This window comes from Eretmochelys imbricata, chromosome 6 (assembly GCF_965152235.1).
Source record: "Eretmochelys imbricata isolate rEreImb1 chromosome 6, rEreImb1.hap1, whole genome shotgun sequence".
NCBI lineage: Eukaryota > Metazoa > Chordata > Testudines > Cheloniidae > Eretmochelys > Eretmochelys imbricata.
The window spans coordinates 15,116,637-15,141,192 of NC_135577.1; the positions used below are offsets into that span (position 1 = coordinate 15,116,637).

The following is a 24,556-nucleotide window of genomic DNA, read 5'->3' on the forward strand; positions in this document are numbered from 1 at the left end:
ATTAGCAAGAATTTTTAATGAATCTGTAAACTCAGGGGTTGTACCGTATGACTGGAGAATTGCTAACATAGTTCCTATTTTTAAGAAAGGAAAAAAAAGTGATCCGGGTAACTACAGGCCTGTTAGTTTGACATCTGTAGTATGCAAGGTCTTGGAAAAAAATTTGAAGGAGAAAGTAGTTAAGGACATTGAGGTCCATGGTAAATGGGACAAAATACAACATGGTTTTACAAGAGGTAGATCGTGCCAAACCAACCGGATCTCCTTCTTTGAGAAAGTAACCAATTTTTTAGAGCAAGGAAACGCAGTGGATCTAATTTACCTAGATTTCAGTAAGGAGTTTGATGCGGTGCCACATGGGGAATTATTAGTTACACTGGAAAAGATGGGGATCAATATGAAAATTGAAAGGTGGATAAGGGGGAATTGGTTAAAGGGGAGACTACAGCGGGTCATACTGAAAGGTGAACTGTCAGGCTGGAGGGATGTTACCGGTGCAGTTCCTCAGGGATTCGTTTTGGGACCAATTACCAATTACTTTATTACTGACCTTGGCACAAAAAGTGGGAGTGTGCTAATAAAGTTTGCAGATGATACAAAGCTGGGAGGTATTTCCAATTTAGAGAAGGACCGGGATATCATACAGGAGGATCTGGATGACCTTGTAAACTGGAGTAATAGTAATAGGATGAAATTTAATAGTGAGAAGTGCAAGGTCATGCATTTAGGGATTAATAACAAGAATTTTAGTTATAAGCTGGGGATGCATCAATTAGAAGTAAGGGAGGAGGAGAAGGACCTTGGAGTATTGGTTGACCACAGGATAACTATGAGTCGCCAATGTGATATGGCCGTGAAAAAAGCGAATGCGGTCTTGGGATGCATCAGGCGAGGTATTACAAGTAGAGATAAGGAGATGTTAGTGCCGTTCTACAAGGCACTGGTGAGACCTCATCTGGAATACTGTGTGCAGTTCTGGTCTCCCATGTTTAAGAAGGATACATTCAAACTGGAACAGGTAGAGAGAAGGGCTACTAGGATGATCCAAGGAATGGAAAACCTGTTTTATGAAAGGAGATTCAAGGAGCTTGGCTTGTTTAACCTAACCAAAAAAAGGCTGAGGGGAGATATGATTGCTCTCTATAAATATATCAGAGGGATACATACCAGAGAGGGAGAGGAATTATTTCAGCTCAGTACCAATGTGGACACAAGAACAAATGGATATAAACTGGCCATCAGGAAGTTTAGACTGGAAATCAGATGAAGGTTTCTAACCATCAGAGGAGTGAAGTTCTGGAACAGCCTTCCATGGAAAGCTGTGGAGGCAAAAGACCTATCTGGCTTCAAGATTAAACTTGATAAGTTTATGGAGGAGAAGGTATGATGGGATAATTGATTTTGGCAATTAATTGATATTTAACTCGTCATGGTAAGTGGTCCCAATGGCCTGTGATGGGATGTTTTTAAACCATGATTTAAGGACTTGAATAGCTCAGACATAGGTGAGAGGTTTATTGCAGGAGTGGGTGGGTGGGTGAGATTCGGTGGCCTGCATTGTGCCGGAGGTTAGACTAGATGATCATAATGGTCCCTTCTGACCTTAATATCTATGAATCTATGAAGTTGAAGCAGCTGGGAAGAGCTGTGATTGTGATACGAGGAGATCTGGGTCTGAGTCTCCCCACTGTGTATTCTCAAAAGAAAGAGGTTCCTGTGAAACTTGAGGTTCCAGTCGGCATCATTCCAGTATAGAAATGTGGAGGTTGTGTCAGGAGCAGGGCACTGGGTGCGATGCCTAGTGTCGGTGGTGAGGTGGGATAGGAGAGCAGTCTATGGATTTAAGGATGGGTAGGGAAGAGTATAGGTTGAGGTGGTAACCTGTGTGAAGGGCTCAGACGGATGTTAAATGGCCCATCCATCTCAATGAGATGTTCTCAGGTGAATGAGAATACCCCATGGAGATTAATGCAGCTTGAAAAAATAGCTCTGAGACATTTGAACCGCTCCATTCATTTCAGTGGCTGTTCCCTTCCCCCTCCTCAGTGCTACAGAGTTTCTGATATGTGCCAAGTGTCTCAGTTCTTAGCTCCTCGCCCCAGTCTCACCACTGTGTTCTTGGTGCATGCTCTGAGCAGGCCTGTTCTAAGCTAGTGGGCAGGGCTTCCCCAGATCCTGGCTCACATGCAGGATAGGAAAACGGGCTCAGATGCCCCCAACATGCAATCCCCCTGTCACATGGCTCACATGAGGGCAGCAATGATGTGGGAGAACACACCGCTGTAGAGGGGCGGGGGAAACCCAAACTGTGGTTCACACAAATTATTATCACCCATTTCCTGAGACTCAACCCCTCATCTTTTACCGCAATAACCCTCCCCTCCAGCAAGCAGTTGCTTGTGTAGTTATTTTATTTTCAGACAATAGTTTCAGCACCTTCTGCATATTCTGCCATACTCAGATTCTAATTCCCCCAAATTAAAAGCTCCCTGTAATAGAGGCAGATTGGAGCAATACGCCTGCTTCTTTTACTTCAGATTTCTGCTCCGGGTTGGATTTGGACTCACACTTCCAGGGGTGGTACTCACATGCAATTATCCAAACACATCCCCAGAGTAACCCAGGTCCTGTGACGGGTGGTTTTCCAGATAGTAGCCGCTCTCTGCACATCCTCAGTTTATGCCTTCAGGCACATGAATAAGCGCTCAAAACTTTTCAGCCAGCCTGGAGCAGGAGCAGGAGTGGGGCCTGCTCAGGCCGGGTCCCTCAGGACCTACTTGCCCAGCAGGGCCCCTTGTGTTGGACTGTTGAGCTCTTCCCCTGCCATAGGGGCTGCTTCGCCTTCCCTGTTGGCAGGAGCGCTCCTACAGGGCTGTGTGGGGCCATCTGCCCCTCAGCCTACCTTGCCCCCTGCCAGCCAAACGTTGAATTTTTAGGGGCTCGTGGAATGACAGCGCTCCAAGGCATGTGCCTACTGTACCTAATTGGAAGCCCGGCGAACAGAAAGGTGTTAATTCCTGCACATTTAAAGCAAATGGCCATTGTGTGTGAGATCAAAGACCAGTCTCTAAGTGCATTCCTCTTTTCCCGCCATGAAGAAAGAACCCATGTACGGCCATCCTGAGCACTTGGTTTCTGTGAGAAGCTATAAATATGGACACAAGGAAAAATTCTTCATCTCATTTGACTGTTTGAATTCTTATTTTTTTTCTCATTTTAGTTACCACTACTAAGTGGTCCACTCCCACACATGCCTCCTTCCTGCTCTGTACATCTTCTAAAGTTCTGCTCCTTTTGTGCTGAATTGTAACGTGATCCAACTGGTTCCCTGTTCTGTGATTTGATCACCTCCATCTCTGCTACCTTGTGAAATTACAGACTGTAACTCCCGTGTACATATATCTTTACCTGCTTTAACCTCTCATGTCTTTTTCTGGGGGTGTTTCTACAAAGGGATAGAAGCCTAGGGTTAGTGGGAATGGAGTCACCTGACCTGTGTCTAGAAACCCTGAGCATGTGCATCTACTCTGCAGTTTAACCCTTGGTTAAGAATTTTCTGACCTGTGGTTGAACCAAGGACTCTGGCACCCACACTGCCTTGCACAGACCCCAGTCAAAGTAACCCTATCCCAGAGTGCCTAGCGCCCGCTCCCCCTTCAGTGTCAACACTCCAGTGCTACGAATGCGTTACACTGTGGGAAAACTCTATAGCTCACCCTATTTCCTAACTGTGACGGTGCTGTCGATGGGACTCAGGTGCCCATAAGGACACACGAGTACAGGAACTGCATAATTAGCTCCTTTGCTGTCTGTCTCAGTAGAGTGACTGCAGTTTGTCAAGACACTGAACTACCATCTAATCTGAGAACTGGGCTCTCCACCTCTAGGCTGAGTCACACTGGCAGGAAAATGCCCGTGTGCTCCTGTTCTTAGGACAATTAGGACGTCAGTCTCCAAGGCTGTCAAACTATTCAAATGAAACTTTGCAATTCTTAATTATTAAAGTGGGCTGTTCGATGAAGCTGCTTTTGTCTGGTTGGGTTTTTTTATTTATTTTTGTCTGTTTTGAAGTTTGACATAAAATGTAGGTTTCAGAGGAAAAACACACCCCCACCCCAGGCTGGCTGCTGCTGGCTACGGAGCAGTGAAGTGTATCCCCAGGGCTTGGGGTGCAGTCTGCTCCACCATCCTGCCACAGCCCAGGAGGCAGGGATAAGGGATCCCCAGGAGTCTGTGGGGAAGTTTAGAGGCTGGCTCCCTCTCACTGCCCTCACAGTGCACGCTGCCTGGACACCTCTGCGCACACAGCCTCAGACCAGCTGACTGGTATTTTAGTAGAGTTCAAAGAACATGTGAAATGTATAAGAATGTATTTAGTATTTAAACTTCATGAAAATCTGGTGGGATGTAGCATGCATTGTTTTAACTGATCTGTACCCTGTTCTAATGTCATAGCAAACATTTGCACTGTATATGCCTTTGTAAGGAATTAACTCATCAAACAAGAAAGAAGCTGTGTGTAATGCAAATTAAGAACTCGAACAGACAGGGCCAGATTTACACCTTACGCGCCCTGAGGCACAGCATCTTCAGTGCACCCTCGACCCAACGCCCCAACACACACAGACCTCCTCTGCCCCGCAGTGTCCAGCACTCCCCAAAACTTCCCACTTTCAGCACCCCCCACTCCCTCACTGCCCAGCATCCCCGAATAAGCCCCCCCAGAGACCCACTCTCCCTTACACTGCCCCCCTGGACACCTCACCAGCACCGCTGGGAGGTGTCTTTGTCTGCCAGGCTGAGCCTGCAGCGTGGCCAGGGCCGTTCGGAGATTGCTCTGACCCCTTGGGAATGGTGCGATTAGCCAGGCTGGAGAAGGAGCAAGAGCAGGAGCGAGGCCTGCCCAGGCCGGGCTCCGTCAGGACCCATTTGCCTGGTAGGTCCTCCTGTGTTGGTCTGCTGAGCTTTTCCCCTGCCACAGGGGCTGCTTCGCCTTCCCTGTTGGCAGGAGCGCTCCAGCAACGCTGTGTGGGGCCATCTCCCACTCAGGCAACCCCGCCCTCTGCTGGGGCCCGGGAGTGTCAAACTTTGCCTAATCGTAACTACAGCCCGATTAACAGAAAGGTGTTAATTCCTCCTACGTACATCTTCTAAAGTTCTGCTCCATTTGTGCTGAATTGTAACGTGATAAATCTGGTTCTGTGTTCTCTGATCTGATCACCTCCATCTCTGCTACCTTTTGAAATTATAGACTGTAACTCCCCTGTACCTATATTTTTACCTGCTTTAACCTCTCAGTAACTTCCATTTCTTTTTCTTGGGGTAGGTCTACACAGGAATGGAAGCCTAGGGTTAGTGGGACTGGAGTCACCTGACTTGTGTCTGGACACCCTGAGCTTGTGTATCTACTGTGCAGTTCAACCCTCGGTTAAGAATTTTCTGACCTGTGCTTGAACCTAGGACTCTGGTGCCCACACTGCAGTGCACAGACCCCAGTCAAAGTAACCGTATCGCAGAGTGCTGAGCGCCTACTCCCCCTTCCAGTGTGGACACTCTAGCTCTACAAATGTGTTGCACTGTGGGAAAACTCTACTGCAGAGCAATGAAGTGTATCCCCAGGGCTTGGGTTGCAGTGTTCTCCACCATCCTGCCACAGCCCGGGAGGCAGGGATAAGGGATCCCCGGGACTCTGTGGGGAAGTTTAGACGCTGGCTCCCACTCACTGCTCTTAAAGTACACGTTGCCTGGAGACCTCTGCACACACAGCCCCAGAGAGGGCAGGGGGAGCCCAGGAGAAAGGGACTGTGAGGCTGTCTTGCAAAGGAGGAAGGAGCGGCAGGACTCTCAGCTCAGCATGGCTGGGGGAGGGATGACCCCCAACATCCTGGCAGCCACAGGCACGAAATTTATTTCTCCCAGTGGATGCTCCACCTCACCTGCAATGGGGCCCACCCTGGCAAGTGATGGGTGACCAGCCGCAGGGCACGGAACCGCTATGGCTGGTGGGTGCTGAGCACCCCCTATTTTTTTTCTGTGGGTGCTTGAGCCCCAGAGCACCCATGGAGCCAATGCCAATGCTGGCAGCTGCCTATCACCTGTCAGCATTGCTCTGTGTTTCAGACAAGCTCTGCAGAGCAGCGAGGAGGAGCCATAGACAGAGCTACCACCGCAGGAGGCTACAGAGAGGTTTTGGGGCTGCCTCCCACTCGCTGCCCTGACAGTGAACAATGCCAAGGCACCCTGCACACACAGCCCAGGGAGTGCAGGGGGGCCAGAGAGCGGAGTGCGGACGAAGCTGCTGCTCTATAGGGATGAGGAACAGCCGGGTGTTCGGGATCATCCTCCCCGGGCCATGCTGAGCTGGGAGCTCTGCCCTCCCTGGGGCTGTTTGTGCAGGGGCACCTGGGCAGCATGCACCAAAATCTGGCTGTGCTCTTGGGACCAGGAAGCAGCTCTCTTTGCAAAAAGCTTCTTCTGATCAGTCTCCATTGAAAACCCTGCAGGCTCGCTGACAGTGTGCTGGCTGACCGCTGTTCAGCACACAATGGGTTAATGCTGATCTGAGCTGCTGCCGTTTGCAAAGGGCGATGTGGCTTCTGTTTGCAATAGAGTGCAACAGACTGCACCACCCATTGTCCGCACAGACAGGACTAAGGAAGTTGCCCCAAGGAACTCTGGGATACATCCGGAGGGACCCGAGTCAAGTAGGGGCCACATGCAAAGAGGAAAGAAATAGGGCTCCGACCCTAGGTCCCAGCTTAACACGGGCTCGGACGCTCCAGTCCTGCAGGGTCCTGGACCCTAGGTTTGAGTCCTAGATTAACACAATTGATGTGTGGACACAAGGGCAGTTAGGCTTGAGCCTAGGCTTATGTTCCTGTGTAGATATACCCTTAGTAATGAATCTCTCAATAGCTCACTATAGGATTGGATGCCAGAGTCTTTGGTGTGAGATCTAGGATGCAAATCGCCCTTGGTGGGTGACTTGTCTCTTGGAAGGTGTCCACGCTCCTAAGTCCCCCCCAGACCGCTTGACAGTCTTGGTCTAAGGAAAGGGATGTGCAAACGTAACCCACCTTACCTAGTATGACTCTGTCCCCCTCTAGTGGCTGGACCACATGGAAGAGTTGTGCTAAAATCACTCGAGTTTGCAAAACTGACAGTTCCTCACCCCAACCTGAAAACATGATGAAAGGCAAAAACTTGCACATTTTCCCTTATTCAAAATGACTGCCATCTCCTATTACTGCCAATGAGGCTCAAGCCACCAATATGGCTGCCATTTCCTTATAGTCCATCTGCTTGTGCAAGTCAGGCTGCCATTGATAAAGTTGGCTGCCATCTCCCGCTGTTTACAATGAGATCGAAGCCCTGCCCACGGGCAAAATGGCTGCCACTCTGTTTTGGTGGCTATACAGGGCACAGGGACTGTGAGGTGCTCCAAGGACAGTGCTAAAAGTAGATGGAGCAAGTGAGGGGGAACAGAGCAATGGGGGGGAGAAGGAGACAGATTTAGGGGTGCTGGAAAATGGGCTGCAGGGCGATGTGTGGGACGGAAGGGAGAAGATTGAAGGGGGCTCTGGAGGAAGAGGAGGAGTATTTGCGGGGTGGAGCACTGTCTAGTCTCTGGCAGAGTCGTGGTGGTTGGGGGAAATCAGGGAAACGCTGCTTCTTGGAAAAGGCTGAAACAATCCCATAGTATGTGTACTGTGACTTTATCACTTCTACCAGGGGTGGGGAACCATTTTTGTATCAGGGGCCATTGACCCACTGAAAAAATTAATGGTGGGCCACACACATTGAACTCACTTGCCCGTGGGGGCACGAAGGCTCGGGGCTTCCCACCTGTGGTGGAATGAGCCAGTGCTCGTAGCTGCAGCCCCAGGAGGGGCGCTGAGATTCAGGGCTCCGACACACACACACACACACATGGTGGGACAAGCTGCCGCTAACAGCTCCAGCCCCATGGGGTTGGGGGGCGCTGAGGCTCGGGGCTTCCCACCTGTGGTGGGATGAGCCAGCACTTGCAGCTCCAGTCCTGAGGGCAGGAAGCCCTGAGCCTCGGCGCCCCCCACAGGGCTGGAGATGTGAACGCTGGCTTGCCCTGCTGTGAGGGGAAGCCCTGAATCTTGGTGTGCCCCCCGGTGGGAGAGTTGATCGTGTGCGGCCTGAGGGCCAAATGAAAATGAGCAAGGGGCCGGATCCAGTCCACGAGCCATAAGTTCTACACCCTTGACTGATATCTTTATATGAATAAGTTTCAAATTCTTTAATATATATATCTGTAACTCATCAACCCTAACAAGAGTGTAAGTTGTATGTGCAAGTGTGAGGTCAGTGGTCCTTGAACTATTTACAATCCAGCCTTTCTTTTATCCAAGGAAATAAAGTTGGAGGGGAGAAAGTCAAGACGGTGATTGGAAAGGGATGGTAGTTCCTCTACATGATAGATGAGGAGAAATTAAATGCAGTCTCCATCTGAGCAACCAGGGAGAGGCATGAATTTCTGTGTACAACCTGATATCATCTCACACACATCAGCAAAGGAGCAGAGTGGAGTTTATAAGTCAAAAGGGAGATGAAAAAAACACACCACAGTTAGATTTTTTTTTGAAGTCTCATGATTTTTGGGGGGTCTAATTCATGATTTTGAAGTCTTAATGTTGGCAGTACTGGGTTGTTGGGTTTTTTTTGTCTTAAAATAATTGCGTCTGTAACATCAAAATATGCTGCATCTGGGATTTGCTAAAAACCACTGGGCTCTGTCCTCGGCTCCACCAACTTCACACTCAGCGCTGATGAGGAGGCTGAAGAAACTGGTTATAAGCCACCTGTGTACTCCCCTGATCCCGGGCCAGGTGGGGGACAAAACAGCCTCTGGTCTAACACAGAGGAACCTTAGCGCTGCCTTAAGTTACCCCAGATGCTGTGCCGGCCGAGCAGAGGTGGAGCACCGTGCACTCTGCCCTGGACATACGCCTCCAAGTTCCTCCACAGCTCCTAAATAGAGGCAGGGTGATGTAGGGAGTGGGTGATACAGAGTTCTCTGTTCCTGCTCTCTGTCACCAGAGGATAATCCTGAGTCAGGGGGATCCTGAGCTGCCCCTTTAGGGCAGCTGCCCAGCTGCTGTCCCTGCTTAACAGGGGCTGAAGCCTGAGTCCACTACGTGCCCTGTAGGATGTTGTGATCCTCCCTGGTACCCTGAGTTTAACTCACAACATCAGTGTTACCAGGCACAGACTAAAGGGAGCCGGCTGTTACTTACTGTAGTTTCTGCAGTTTGCAGTTCGGGTGTTTTAGCCCCTCACACAGCAGCCGCACTCCGGCCTCTCCCAGTTCGTTACCCCACAGGTCCAGTTCTGTCAGGCTCTGGCTGGTTGTGAGAAGAGCAGCGAGATCCCCAAAGCCAGCAGCTGTGACACCGCACGACTCCAACCTGCAGGAGAGAGAAAGGCAGAGAGGGGGGATCAATGCGTGAATGGGGCTCGTTACGGATGCTCTGACAGGTGGCCCCACCCACCAGCCCCTCCGTCTGACCAATCAGCATCCAGAATGAGTAAGACATCCTGTTACAGACTCTGTCCCAAGTCCCACCCCTTGTCCAGTGAGAAACCAGCAGTGGGTGGGACTTCCTGTCTAAACTCCACCCCTTGTCCTTTTGCCTTCACCAATGAAAAGTGAGAATGGCCTAGACACTTCAAATCTCTGCCACTGACCAATGAGGAAGAAGGTTTGGGGTAAGACTCCTTCCTAAGCCCCGCCTCCTCGCCCTTTCCACTGACCAACCAGAATTTAAAAAGTTGCCCTTTAAGTCCTGCCCACTCAGGTCTGGACCAATCAGGCTGGACTTGGCCCTGATCAGCCCCGGGATGGTGCGACCCAATCAGAGCAGCCCCATCGCTACAGGGACGCTGTAGGGGGAGCCCCCTCCCCAGGCAGCTGGGCCAGGCTCAGAGCAGGAGCTGGGAGATCCTGACCCTCCGCGCCCCCGGCACTAGCTCTGCTGCTCCCCTGCAGGACACAGACGCCTCCTGTCTCTGCCCCCAGCTCTGAGCCCCAGCCCTGGGGAAGGGAGGCAGCTGCGAGGCCCAGCATTGGCAGCATCACACCCACGCCCAATGGGGAGGTGTGACGGGACCCCCAGGGTAAAACCTGTGACTGTGGGACCGCTGTGCCCCCTTTACTCTCTATCTGGGGTGTCTGTCACAATGCCTTACTGGTGGCAAGCAGCAAACCCCTGCAGGAGCTGTTACCCCTCAGTACAACTGCGTGTGGAGCCCCACACCCAGCTAGATTGTGTGAATGCTCCCAGAGCCACTCATGAAGCACAGAGAAAGGCATCAACCAAATCCCCCCAACATACTGTCTTGCACTGCTCAAGACCCTTTCTTGTGAAATGCCAGTTTATTCATTGGAAATTAAATAGAAAGTGGATAATACACCAGCCTTTGTAACCTGTGCAGATTTCCCAAGCACTTCAGTCAAACTCACAAGTAAGGATAAACATTAAACTAAGTTGATTGATTACAAAAGGTCGATTTGAAGTGATTAGAAGTGATAGGCAAAAAGTCAGTTAGTTACCAAAGAAAAGAAAACAAGTGCACAGTCTGAATCTTAAACCTGTGAGACACCCCTGGTTATTGCCTTTGGGGAGCAAGTATCTGGGCATTTCCCAAACCCACAGCATATTTTTGTGACAACCATACAACACAATTCTCATAACTTCATATGCATTAATGACATACAAATTTAGATGGAACAATGGGTTTCAGCAGATCATAACCTTTCCCATAATACCTTACATGGCATGCTTTGTATGCAATATCACAGTTATATACAAATGATGAATATGGGGGTTACAGGGTGCTCCCCCAGGGTGTAGAGTGTCACAGGAGGGAAATCTCTACATTTGGAAGAGAAAAAAGCCCCTGAATTTGTACAAGGGAGAGAAGCCCCTATGCTTTGGGGAACCCCTAGAGTCTGCAAGGCTTTGTAGAGTCCCCAAGGTATTTTGAAGGCCGGAAAAGAGGGGCCTGCAATGGAGGGAGGGGGAGAGATTCTAAGACTGGGTCGAAGACAGGGAGAAAAAACCCAAGGGTGTATGTGGGAAGCTGAGGGTATGAACCCTAATTTGGGGAGGGGTGATGAGAAGAGGGCATCCAAGTTGAAACAGAAGAGAAGAACCCCACATGATTTAAAACTGAGAGAAAGAGAAAGAGAGAGAGAGAATGAGAACACACCTGAGAAGCTGAGGAGAAAAAGAGTTCATCATTCCTGAGCTCAGAGGCAAGAATAACCTGATTTTTCTTTCTAACAAAATGTTAAGTGTAAAATAAGCTTTCAGTCCCGATTTCACTATAAATCTCAATGCAAACTGAATCCTAATGCCGCTCATGCTCCTCCATACATTCTCCCATCGACTCAAGTTGAGGCTGAGTTTTAGAATATAGTTGTGTGTCCATCTGTTGGCAAATAATCATATCTATTTAGGGTCTTGTGGTTTTAATGCACTTCTATATTAACAACATGTAATTTGAGACATTAGAAAGTTATTCTAGTGCAGAACTCCAGATGAACACCAGGAATGCTCTTATTATTCTAATTGGGTAGAATTTTGCCTTTGAAATGTCTGAAGACCTTCAAATATACTGGAAATGGCACCTGACAGTTCACAAATATTTGGAAGATGGCCACCCTCCTCCTAAAGGCAACTCTACCTGGATTTTGTTTTGCCTCTTCATAGCTTTCACATGTTTGTTTCAGTCTGGTCTGGTCAGTAGTCAGAGCTTTTTGAATTTTTCTGACACACTTCAACAAATCACGCGTATCATGGTCAGAAAATCTATCAGTAGTACTGGCCCTAATTTTTAAATTCTGATTGTTAAGTAGCTCTACTTTAAAAAACCATAACCATATAAAAGAGAGGTCGTGTCCAATCCAAAAAGCACATTTCTGAGCCCAAAAAACACAAGCGAATGAGCACAGTTCTCTGCAGGAGAAAGCAGGCTCTTGTAGTTAAAGCCCTGGATTAGAACTCAGAAATCTGTGGTTCGGCGCTTGGCTCTACCACCCCCTCCCTCATGTGACTTTGGGCAAGTCACTCTATCTTTATGGGTCTCAATTTTCCATCTGAAAAGTGGGAAAAATCATATTCCTTCCCCCATCCTTTGTCTTTCTGGTCTCTTCTAGCAGGGTAATGCTGTAGTTAAGGTTTAGACCAGGTTTCTGTTTAAAATTCAACTCTTCTAACTGTTTTAAAATCTACATGGCAACTCAGATTGCCTTGAAAGTTGGTGAGACTCATGAGTGTCTGGGATTCTGTAAGTGTTCCAAACTTTTGGATGTTTGACCAAGTTGTTCCCAAGACACAGTCCCAGGGAAAAAAACAGCTTTTGTTAAAGGAGACAGCTATCAGCAGCCCTTTGTGCTCACAGGGTGTGTCTACACTGAAGTTAGACACCCACGATTGGCCTGTGCCAGCTGATTTGGGCTCTGGGAATCAGGTTCTGAGGCTGTTGAATGGCAGTGTAGACTTCCAGCTTCTGGCTGCCAACCCAAGCTCTGGGATCCTCTAACCTCAAAAGTCCTAGAGCCCAGGCTCCAGCCAGTGCCCGGAAACTTACAATGCAATTAAACAGCCCTCGCAAGCCCAAGTCAGCTGGCACAGGCAGCCACGTGTTTTTAATTGCAGTGTGGACACACCCACAAAGAGTGATCAAACCAGGGCTCAGATCAATGTGCCAGGTTGCCCAGCGCTCAAGGGTTCCTCCAACAGAGAGTCTGGCACCTACCCGCCCTATGGAGAAAACAAAATTAAAACTTTATTTGAAACATATTTTGCTTCTCTATATTACAGTATCAGAAGCCTCCCCTTGCAAATGACACTCTAAATGGATTAAACTGATCACGTGTGGACAGAAGAGTTAACAGGATTGTTAGCCTTTACTATTCTACAGCAGCTGCATAGCTCAAAGGAATAGTCAGTCATCTTTTGAACCTGACCCCGAGTCAGTTTGACCTCCCACTTGGGGAGACATTTGGAAAAGGCAGGATAGCAGATTGCTAAACTGTGTGTCTGGGGAGAGTGTTATTTTGGGGAAATAGTTACATGAATGCTTGCTGGCAAGGAGGAGCATTTTAGGGGTGCAGAAGTGGGGGGAATAACGGGGAGAGGGATTTAGGGCTGCACTGAGGGAGGAGGATAAATGGGGATGGGTGGCAGAGGAGGTGAGGGAGCTGAAGGGCTCAGGGAGGGTGAAGGACACATAGGGATGAGTGGCAGGGTGCTTGAGAGAGATAGGGATGCCTGTCACCCCCACATTCTTCCCTTCGGTATGTGCCAGGATTTGGGGTGTCTGAGACCCATCCCTACCAGCTCATATGAGCCAGGTTTTGGAGGGGTTGCATTTCTAAGGGTGTCTGAGTCCCGCTCCCTCCATGTGTGCCAGGATCAGGGGAAGCCCTGCCCCTCCAGGTGGGCATTGAGAAGAGGCATGCTCGGAGCAAGCACCAAGAACACACTGTTCAGACTGGGGTGAGAAGTTGGGCACGGGTAACATATGATAAAACTGTCAAGGTTTTGGGCCGTAGAGCACAGATGAGATTTCTCTCACTGGCCCTGTTAGCAGCACATTGCAAACATGTCAAATCATGATCATTATCCCCTTTCCGCTACAACAAAATATACAGGAGGCAGAGGAGCACTGAGAGCTCACAAAGCAACCATGTGGCCTTGTGGAAAAACCACTGGCCTGGGACTATTCCTAGCTCTGCCACTGGCACTGAGCGAGCTTGGGTTAGCCATTTCATCTCTCTGTGCCTCGATTTCCCATCTGTGAAATGGGGATACATGATGTAAAGATCTTTGAGAGTGACAGATGAAAAGCACTATATAAAAGCTAGGTCTTTTGATTATTACCTAGCCACAGTAGCATAACAGCGGCAAACCTAGGTGACAACCACCGACAAACATTTCTCTGTTTAAAAAACTAGCAAATTAAGTGGCAAGTAACTTAGATAACAGGGAGTCAAGGCTGCCTGGTGACAGCTTGTGCCCTTCCAGAATGCTGAGTTCAGCGAAACTCAAACTTCTCAAACCAGTAATCACAGAGTTAAGGTAAATACACAAACAACCTTAACTCTGCCCTCTTTGAGCGATGGCGCGATGTGCCACATACGTGCATTCTGCCTTTTCATCGTGATGCAGAGGCTCTACCTCCACTTGCGTGACACTCAAACACTGAGCCTACTCTCCTGACAGAATACCACACTGGTAAAGTTTAACCTCTTCATACCCTTTTCCAATCCCTTTCCACTTGCACCCAGATACACCCAAACCCTATGTCTTCCCCGACCCATCATTCAATCTACAGACTGCACTCATATTCCCCACCTCACGACTGACAATACCATGGCAAGAAGATCCTAGTGCCCTGCTACCTACACGACCTACTCAGTTCTGTACTGAAATGATGCCAGACTGGAACCTCAAGGTACACATACATCTCTTTCCTTTGATAACACACAAGCAGACGCAGACTCAAATCACCTTATATCACAATCCCAGCTATCCCAAGCTGCTCCGATTTATTCATCCATCATTCAATAGAGTTGCACTTAACACCATCAACGTTTTGCCAGCTTGGGGTGGGGGGAAGTTAAGGATGCGAGAACATTTACCTTAACTCTGAAATTTGATTTTTGCCGAACTTGACACTCTAGAAGGGCATGAGCTATCACCGGGCAACCTTAACTCTGTATTAATGAAGTTTTTTGCCATTTAATTGAGACTGTAGGATCTTCCAGGCAGAGACTGTCTGTGTGTCTTGTTGCTCCTTCTTCTGACACCAGTGTCCAATTCAGACTTCGGTTTTACCCCTCTGCTGAGCGGCAGTAAGCGTCCAAGGCCTTGCAGATCAGAGGAGAAATCAGTGACAAGGAGTCTGGGTACACTTCAAGTGCACCTGTAACTCTTCTGTTGCTCACTCAGCTCCCTCTCTCCCAAGCTGTGTTTACATAAAACCTTCCATAACTGAAACACTGCATGTCTCCCCAAGACTGAAAGGTTGCTTACATCTTAAACAAAAAGAACTGGGACACCTGTAACAGCGCCACCTGGGGGCACCTGCCATAACAACATATCCCGTGCCGAACACAGTGAGGCCCTGATCCCAGCCAAGGCATTTTACCACTATTGCAATTCACTAATAAATAATACTACAACTCCTGTAAATAAAATGTGGAATTGATTCTGCCACCACCTGAGTTGTTCGTGGTTGACGGGATGAACAGAGGAGGTCATTGGAGCAACTTTTCATTGAGATATTGGAACCCAAACAGGAGACCCCCTGTGACGGGTTTGGTCACCGAGACCCCCTTGGAACTGTCACCTGACATGCTGAATTTACCTAAGAGCCCGTTTTCTCTGCCAGTTTGGGCCTCCAGAACCCTGCCTTGTTGAGCCAGACATGCTAGCTTGCTGCAACACAGACTCAGGGTCTGAACCATGACCCCAAAGCTGCAGACTTAACTGAAAACAGCTCAGCAAGTATTCCTGTCTCCAGTACCCAGACACCCAGCTCCCAGGGGGATCCAAACCCCAAATAAATCCTTTTTATTCTCTATAAAGCTTATACAGGGTAAACTCATAAATTGTCTGCCCTCTATAACATTGATACAGAGATTTGCACATCTGTTTGCTCCCCCAGGTATTAATCACTTACTCTGGGTTAATTAATAAACAAAAGTGAGTTTATTAAGTATAAAAAGTAGGATTTAAGTGGTTCCAAGTAATAACAGAACAAAGTAAGCTACCAAGCAAAATAAAACAAGACACTCAAGTCTATGCCTAATACATTAAGAAACTGAATACAGGTAAATCTCACCCTTACAGATGTTCCAATAAGCTTCTTTCACAGACTAGACTCCTTCCTAGTGTGGGCCAAATCCTTTCCCCTGGTACGGTCCTTGTCAGTTCCAGCTCAGGTGGAAACTAGGGGATTTCTCATGACTGGCCGCCCCCTTTGTTCTGTTTCACCCCCTTTTATAGCTTTGGCACAAGGCGGGGATCTTTTGTCTCTCTGGGTCCCCACCCCTCCTTCTCAATGGAACCTGATACATCCATTCTACCCTGTGCCCAGGGTTCCTGCATGGACAGGTCTCCCATGATGCAGCCTCCATCCACCCATGATGCCTCATACCTGTTGGTCAGAGGAGAGTCCACATTGCACTAGGGGAGATGTAGACCTCCAGGGAGTCTGGCTCATAGAAGTATGATGACCCAAGATACAACTCCCATAAGGCAATGTGCTAATAGGGACATACAGTTGAATGAAATGTTTTGAGTCAGTTCAACAAAAAATATTCTCACACAAAGTTTCTATTTTGTGGAAGCTGCATTTTCCTTCAGGAAATTATTCCAGTGGTAAATTCTTGACCAGCTCTAGACAGTAGTCTGCACATGTCATTAGCTGCCAGAGCAAATTCTTCTTCTTTAAATACTGGAGCATAAAATGTACATGATCAAGTAACAAATTCAGTTATTGCTACAGACCTGTAGGTCTTGCTCCTCAGGAGGGAACAGGATGCTGCAGATGCACTGAGCAGCGGGATCTGCTGCAGCGTTGTGACTCCAGCAGCCAAGGAGAGGGGTGGAAAATGGATGGAGTGGTACATACTCTGAGATGGGAAATCACTGACAGTGGGTGGGTGGGTGGGTGGCGGGTGTCTTTGATAGCAGGTGATAGTTCCTGTCTGCTGCAGGCTGTGTAGTGAAGAGTGGTACCTCCTGATCAACAAGAGGGAAGAGAAGGAAGAGGCTAAACAAGACGGATGGTGGGAATAAAAGGATAAAACAAACAGCGCCAGGATGAGTCCTATCCACCTACAAACTGACAGGGAGAGCTGTGAGACCTTGATAGAGGCCTGGTGGCAGAAGCACCTCAGCCCTCCAGGCACTGTAGTTGATATTCTGGGGAGAAAAAAGGGGAACTTGCATTGGAAGTTCGTGGAATTAACCCCAAAACTCCAGTGAGAGACAGCGGCTGGTGCAACAGGAGGCTGATTTTGCGGCTCACTCTGCTGGTGCTTTTCCAGAGGGCTCAGCATTCAACGTACAGATCCTTTGAAAATCTGGTGGGAAGTGTCACAATGGGAGCTGCTGGGTGCTGAGCAACTTTACAAATCTGGCCTCAAGTCCTCAGAGTTCCCCAGAACCTCAGAGGCCTGGGATGGGGCTTCTATCTTGAAAGCAGACGAAAAAGAGCAGAAATGTATTGAAAGAGAAAAAGGAAGAGCCACAGCTTTCCCCAAAGGATTTAGTTTTTTATAATGAGTCCAACATTGGCACCTGCCCTGTTTGTAACTGTAAACACACAGCTCCATCCCCAGCAGGCTGCACTTCAAAGGGTTTTTCTTCAAACTGGTGGAGGCTCTCAGCTGGGAGCACATTCAGCCCCAGCTCTGGGAACATCAAAGGCAGAAGCCACCATGGCTGGGGCTGAAGCTTAAACCCAAGCTGAGCATTTCTGCTCAGTTGGGGAGGTTTAAATCTTTGGAGTCCTGGGGTCTCTTTGCTTTATTAATTATATATATGAAAATTCAAGGTGGCAAAAATTATTAGAATGATCCAGAGTTCAGGACTGGGCACACTGCCGCGTGGCAGGGGGCTGCTGCGTACGGGCCGGGTTCCAATCCTGGAAACAGAGCGGTGAAGTCGCACCTGCACAGTGTGGCTCTGCGTGCCGGAAGATGGTGCTCATGAAGGAATTGTGAGTTGAGAGCTGGATAAAAAGGTCTGCCGTAGTTTGCCCACCCCAGTCTATAGTCTCTGATCTCAGTTTTGACCCCGGCCAGTCCCTAGATCTCATTGACAGTGCCACCCTTGGCCCAAGCCCATCTCTGCACCTAGCTGCAGCCTACACCCCACCACTAGGCCTGCTGTTCAGAGGCACTGCCTGACACCCTTGCTCTGACCCAGTATGGCCATTCTTATCTTCTGTTGTCTCTGTCTCTCCCACCAGCCCAATAGTACAGATATTGATCTCAAAAGCCCAAAGAGTTAAAGGTGTCTATAAACTCTCTGACCAACACTAAACAGCGATAGGAAGGTTTGGGGTTATTTTAAACAGAGGCCTTTTGTTTTACTCAGTTATTTGGCAAACAGTCAAAAGCATTCATTCCAATTACAAGTTTATGATTAAACACAAGAAAGAATAAGAAATCAAAACAGTCATTTCTATTGAAAATGTGGCTGAGTAATTATGCAAAGCAAACTCAGTCAAAACCTTTGAAATCTTTCTTCTGTTGGAGGCAAAATATCAGAGTCTCTTATTTTCAGAACAACCTTTCCTTCATGAAAAGGAAAGGAGTAATATTACTATCAGTCCTGATGTATAGAAGGCATTTACTTACCTTTTTTGAACAGACACAAGGTGGAAGAGAGATAGGATAGAAAAGATGGGTGAAATAAGGGTTTTGTGGATGTTTTTGGAGTACTGTTATTTATGTGTGGATGCTTTTTGGCTGGCAAGTCGACCATGACACCTGCTGCTTGGATCCTAGTTTACGATCTGGTTAGGGATGTTATCTGAGCGGATCTTTTCTTCTTAGACAAGGCAGGCTTGGATGATAGTATAGCTGACTTCAGGATTTGATGAAAAGCCAAAAGAGTAAGAGAGAGAACAGAAGGAAAGACCGTGGGGGGCAGAAAAGAACACAACAAATAAAGGGAGAACAATGCCAGTTCTTATGTGCTTCTGCAGTGCTCGTAGTTACATACCCCACTGCTCGGCTGAGGATTGGACGTCAGTTCACATTCACAAGTGAAAACAAAGTTACTCCAACAAGTTTAAGGCCAGCCGGACTTCCTCTCAGGGAGAAAGTCCTTTAGATGAGCCGAGATGAATTGCAGTGCTGGCAGCTTGGGGGATGAGCTGGGATGCAAGGTGGGATGGGAGATGAGAGGGGGAGCTTATCTGAAGTGATCTGAATATTTTTCCCCGCAACGTCTCTTTTTAAGGAACCCCAAAATAGGAAAAGCGGGTATCATAGTTCATCCCCCTTATCATTTTGTCCACTAAGTAGGCCTAATATCCATCACACCAGTTTCTGGCTCCACATCATGTGTTTTTCACTAGCACAATTTCAAGAGTCCTTGGATTATATGAACCCGGCCTTTTGGGTTTCGATTAATCTATTTTCTCTATGTGGTTTTCTTGTACCTCTGACAAGATTCAATGTTGTAAACAGCTTGGCCTGTTTTTCGTGGTTATTGTAACATCTTTTGGACTCTCCCATGCTTTTTTACATCGCAGCTCACAATGGGGGTACAGCTCCTAGGCCTAATAATTGCACCCGCTCCCAGCTGTGACCATCAGGTCTGGGGAGGGGAGGCAGCCGCCAGGCCTAGAACTGGCAACATCACACTCACCTTCCCACTGAGACCAGGGATCAAAGCGGGGAAAGACAAAGGAGAAAAGAACCTCAGAGCAAGCATGATCCCTGATATCTGGGGAGAGAAGAGCCCCTGAGAGGGGGCAACCATGTGAAACTGTTGGCAGGGCCTGTTTCACACTCCCTGTTGAGTTTATAAAAGCAGAAGTTCTGATGGCTTCTGTAATGCTCCAGCAGAGTCTGGGCTCCTGATAAAGCTGCCAAGCATCTCAGTGGGGATCCATGGGAGCAAGCCGGCTATGAGCTTGTGCACCTCAGGGACCAACCCCAAGCATGACTGTCTTTGTCCTCCTTCAGGGCCTCACAGGAAGCCCCCTGCACACCCAAGCATGAGCCACCCCGACCCCCACCACCTTCCAAATTCTGTACACACATCCAGACACCACATCGACCAGAACTGGATACGGTAGTGACCCCGCCATCACTACAGTTGCCTTGAAAATATGGTCATCCTACTGAAGAGGGAGCAGAGCCCCCAACATTTGGGAGAGTAAAAGAACCACTGAATTTGTACAAGGGAGAGAAGCCCTCAAACCCTGGCTGAGCCCAGAAGTTCTGTATGGGAGAACAGAGCCCCCAAGATATTTTGGAGGCAGGATGAGATGAGCCCCCAGTGGGGTGAGGGAGTCTAAGGTTGAGGTGAATATGGGGAGAAAAACCCCATGGGTGTATGTGGGAAATTGGGGAGCTAAGCCCTCACTTGGGGGACAGAGCCTGGGGAGAGAAGAGGGCATTCAAGATAAAGTGATGGAGAAAATCCCCATAAAATTTATAGATAAAACAAGAGAGAAGACACCCGAGCAGATGAGGAGATGAGACCCCAAAGTGGGGAGAAAAAATTTAAAGGGAAAGAAGGACCCCAACTGGATGCCAAAGGAGAAAACCCCATCCCCCCAATAGTAGTAAAGGGGCATTGTATTAGTTTATTAAATTTTACCATCAACGTTTGTTATTATGGGTGACTGAATCTGTGATGGGTTGGACCCCCCGGGGGTGTCACTTGGGGTGCTGAGATACCATTGAACCTACCTTTCTGGCAGCATGGGCGTCCCTTAACTCTGTCTTGCTGAGCCAGGGTCTCCAGACCTCCTCCAGCACAGACCCAGAGATAGGGCCACACCCTTCTGCAAGTTATGTCATTCATAGTCATAAGCACTTTTTCATAAATCGTATGGAATGTCCCATCAGAGAATCATTTCATGAATTTCCATCCACTTTTCCACAGCTGGGCTTACAACTAAGGTAGGACTACCAGGCCCAAATTATTACTAGAGGGGTAATGAAATAACCCCCTTCCCTTCCACTATGATATGTCCAATGGAAGAGATAAGGTTCAGGTGGGGTAAGTGAAGACGCACCATGAAAAGCAGTGAAACTGGGGAGAGACCCTTAATGGAATAGGAGATCTCATGGGAAGCAATATGGGGAAGGGAGGAGAATTAATAAAGATGGCGGGCATGAAAGAGAGAGAATGAATGAGCTATAGAGGGAGTGATGGATGGCCAGAAAGGGTTAAGCATCCTGCAGGATAAATGACCCAAAATCAACCTTTAGGGACATACCGGTAGATAATGTTTGTGTTTTTGTGTGTTTACATATGTACATTGTTAGAGGTTACCAATATAACCAAACAGTTCCTGTCTATATTGTATTTATCTCTTTGAAGTGTATAGCGAATCATCTGCGAATGATGGGCAATTGTCTTATGCTAATCTGTCTAGCTAATTACCTGTGAGGCTCGGGAGATAGGTCCATTTGAAAATCTCCAGGATTGCCTGTTGTTCACCCAGGACTGAATGGTAAAGAGGCTGCTGGAAAACTGGATATAAAGACCCTTGGGACCTGATCCTTTTTGATCTCAGATCAGCTTAAGGTTTCATGCAGGGGAAGCCTAAGCCGTAAGCAGGGCCTCCGAAGGGGAGGGGGAGGAAGGGCAGAGGGGGCAATTGCCTAGGGGCCTGGGTGACTTAAAAGGGCCTGAGGCTCCCGGGGTCGCCGCCGTTGCCGTGGTAGCAGCGGCTGGGAGCTCCCTGACGCTTTAAAATTGCAGTGAGGCGCAGCGCGGTGGCAGTGGGGGCGGCTGCCTGGAGCTCCCTGCTGCTTTTAAATCATGGCGCTGAAGGGCTGCTGGGGGAGGCTAGCCTCCTAGCCCTGCCCCTTCCGGGGCTCCAGAGCCACATCCCACTTTGCCCAGGGACCCACCCGGCAATTCTGTCTGCAGCCCTGGCCATAAGGATTAAGATCCCAGCCCTAAGGTGGAACACCCTGAATCTGATGTTGGACGTTGGACTCTAACCTATGCACTACATTCTAAAAGAACTCTTTGCAACTAGAAAGCTCACCATCTCTACTATGAATCTGATCTCAGAACTGTACTCACGTCTCTGTGTATACTGATCTCTTTTAACCAATACTCTCTCTCTCTTTTCTTTTTTAATAACTATCAGTTTAGTTCATAAGAATTGGCGATAAGCGTATAATTCAGGTAAGATCTGAAATATTCATTAACCTGGGGGAGAATGTGTCTGATCCTTCGGGACTGGGAGAACTTTCTTATATGATTAATAAGATCTTCAGTGATCCTCATCACATTTGACTTGGGTGTCTGGGTGGAGTTGCTTTAAGGGAACTGTGCTGTAGGCTTCTGGTAACCAGTAAGGTATTATAGAAGCTGTTATGTGCTGGCTTGGTAAACCTAAGTGTAAGAACAACCACCAGCTTTTGGGGAGGCCCAAATGGAGTAACCTCAGTTGGCTCCCCTGGAACCCCGGCCACAGAGGGAATATCAAGGGATCAGAGGGAGGAAGAAGGAAAAAGTGGAAGATGAAGAGGGAGGTTTAGAGGGGGAATAGCAGAAAAAAGGGAGTTAAACTGGAGGGTAAAAACAGACAAGCGAAAGACTGAGGGAAAAGAGAGACAAGCAGAGAGAGAAGGAAAACAAGAAAGAGACAAGAAAATACCCGAGCAAAGAGAAATAAGCAGAGTTTAAAAAAGGGGGTGGGGGAGAGGAGAAATAGGGGAACTCAGGGGGGGGTTAAGTTTTTTTGTAGAAAGGTTGAAAGCAAAAGGTTGCAATAATATCCACACTCATTGAATGTTGAAAGTGTTCCAAATCACGAGTCAGGTGTCAAAGAGTCTTAACTGAAAATAGTCACAAATCTGGCTTAAAAATCATGAATTTTTCAACATTACCCTGTAGAAGACAGTATGAGTCTCTGTGATAACAGGTTTCAGAGGACTCGTTGGGAATAGTAGAGGACATGTGAGTTCATCATTTCTGAGATCAGAGGCAGGAATAACTTAGATTTTTGTGTAGAATAAAACATTCAGTGTAAATTAAAGAGTTTTTAGTCCTGATTTAACTCTAAATCTTCATGCATACTTAATCATGGAGATGCTACTACCCCTCTATATATTTCCCTAATCAACCAAAGTTTATGCTGGGTTTTAGATTGCAGTGGTGTGTACATCTATTGGCAAACAATCATATATATTTGAAGTCATGTGGTTTTGGTGCACATCTCCCATAACAGTCTGTGTTCTTAGTGCAGAATTCAAGATGAATGCTCTTCTTATTCTAAGTGAACAGAATATTGCCTTTGAAATGTATGAGAAACTTCAAAAATCCTGCATTTGACCAAGTAGGTTATAGCCCACGAAAGCTTAGGCCCAAATAAATGTGTTAGTCTTTAAGGGGCCACAGGACTCCTCGTTGTTTTTGCTGATACAGACTAACACGGCTACCACTCTGAAGCCGTCAAAAGTCCTGGAAATTCTACCTGACATTTCTAAAATATCTGATAGATGATTATCCTCCACCTCTGGTCACCCCTGTCTGGATTTAGTGTTCCCCCCGCAAAGCTCTTTCTAGCCTTCATAGGTTTGTTTCAGTCTTGTGCGGTCGGTAATCAGAGCTTTCTGAATTTTTCTGACACACTATAGCAAATCACAATGTGTATCATGCTCAGAAAATTCATCAATAGTACTGGCTCAGATAATAAACTCTGATTGAGAAGTTGCTCTCCTTTAAAAACCTTAACCATATAAAACAGAGGCCATCTCTGTGAAAAGAGCACATTCGGAAACTAGGAAGCACAGGAGAATGAGCGGAGCTCTGTAAGAGAAAGACAAGTCTTGTGGTTAAAGCCCTGGAGTAGCATAAAGGAGATCTGTGTTCTGTTCCTAGCTCTACCACAGACTCCCTGGGTGATTTTGGACAAGTCATTTCATGGGTCTCAATTTTCCATCTGAAAAAATAGGAATCATCATTATTCTTTCCCCCCACTCTTTGTGTGTATGGTCAATTTAGACTGCAGGGTCTTCAGGGTAAGGACTGTCTGTGTATACTTTTGTTCTTGCTTCTGACACCAATGTCCCATTCTCACACTAGTGTTACCCTCAACCAATCAGTAGCAGGTGTTTGGGGTCTTGCAGGTTGGAGGAGAAATCAGAGACATGAAGGCTGGGTAAATTATAAGTGTAACTTCTTCTATTTACACATATATACCAGTTCTGGAATGACATGGTCACATGGCACACAAGGCAGGCCCTGCTTTCAGAGATCTCAGCCCAGCACTTCCTAAGGAGAAACTCTGCCTCAAGAATTGACGGTAATCTGAGCCAGAGAGCAAAGTCTCCCGCTGCTTGCACAGCTCCCTCTCTCCCAAAGCTACCTACCTTTGCACAAAACCTTGCATAACCCAAAAAATTAACACAGCATGTCTCCCCAAGCCTAAAAACTTGCTGATATTCTTCATAAAAAGAACTTGGACGACGAGTGGCACCTGCCATAACAGCATATGTGGTGCCTAACACAACACACCACAAGACCCTGAACTCAGTGGGGGAATTCTGGCACTACTGCAATACACCACTGAGAAATAATACTACAACCACCCTAAACTCTATGTGGAATTTATTCTGCCCACCACCTGGGGACCAGTGTCTCCAAAGGAAACAATAAGTTGTTGATGGCTGATTTGATGACAAGAGGAGCTCATTGGAGCAACTTTTGGTTGAGACACTGAATCCCAACTAGGAGAGCTGCTCAGGCATGACGGTGGCTGCCGAGCATTACTTGCAGTATCAAAGTGATGGGCCATG

General features: G+C 47.6%; 1 protein-coding gene across 2 annotated transcripts in view; it reads right to left on the reverse strand.

Moving 5' to 3' along the window:
- Positions 1 to 24,556, reverse strand: part of LOC144267148 (NACHT, LRR and PYD domains-containing protein 12-like) — a 355,964-nt gene that overhangs the window by 125,189 nt on the left and 206,219 nt on the right. For both annotated transcript variants that reach the window (XM_077820865.1, XM_077820864.1), the window contains one exon: positions 9,267 to 9,437. In XM_077820865.1, the coding sequence (XP_077676991.1) occupies positions 9,267 to 9,437 (171 nt within the window). The remainder of the gene's footprint in view (positions 1 to 9,266; positions 9,438 to 24,556) is intronic.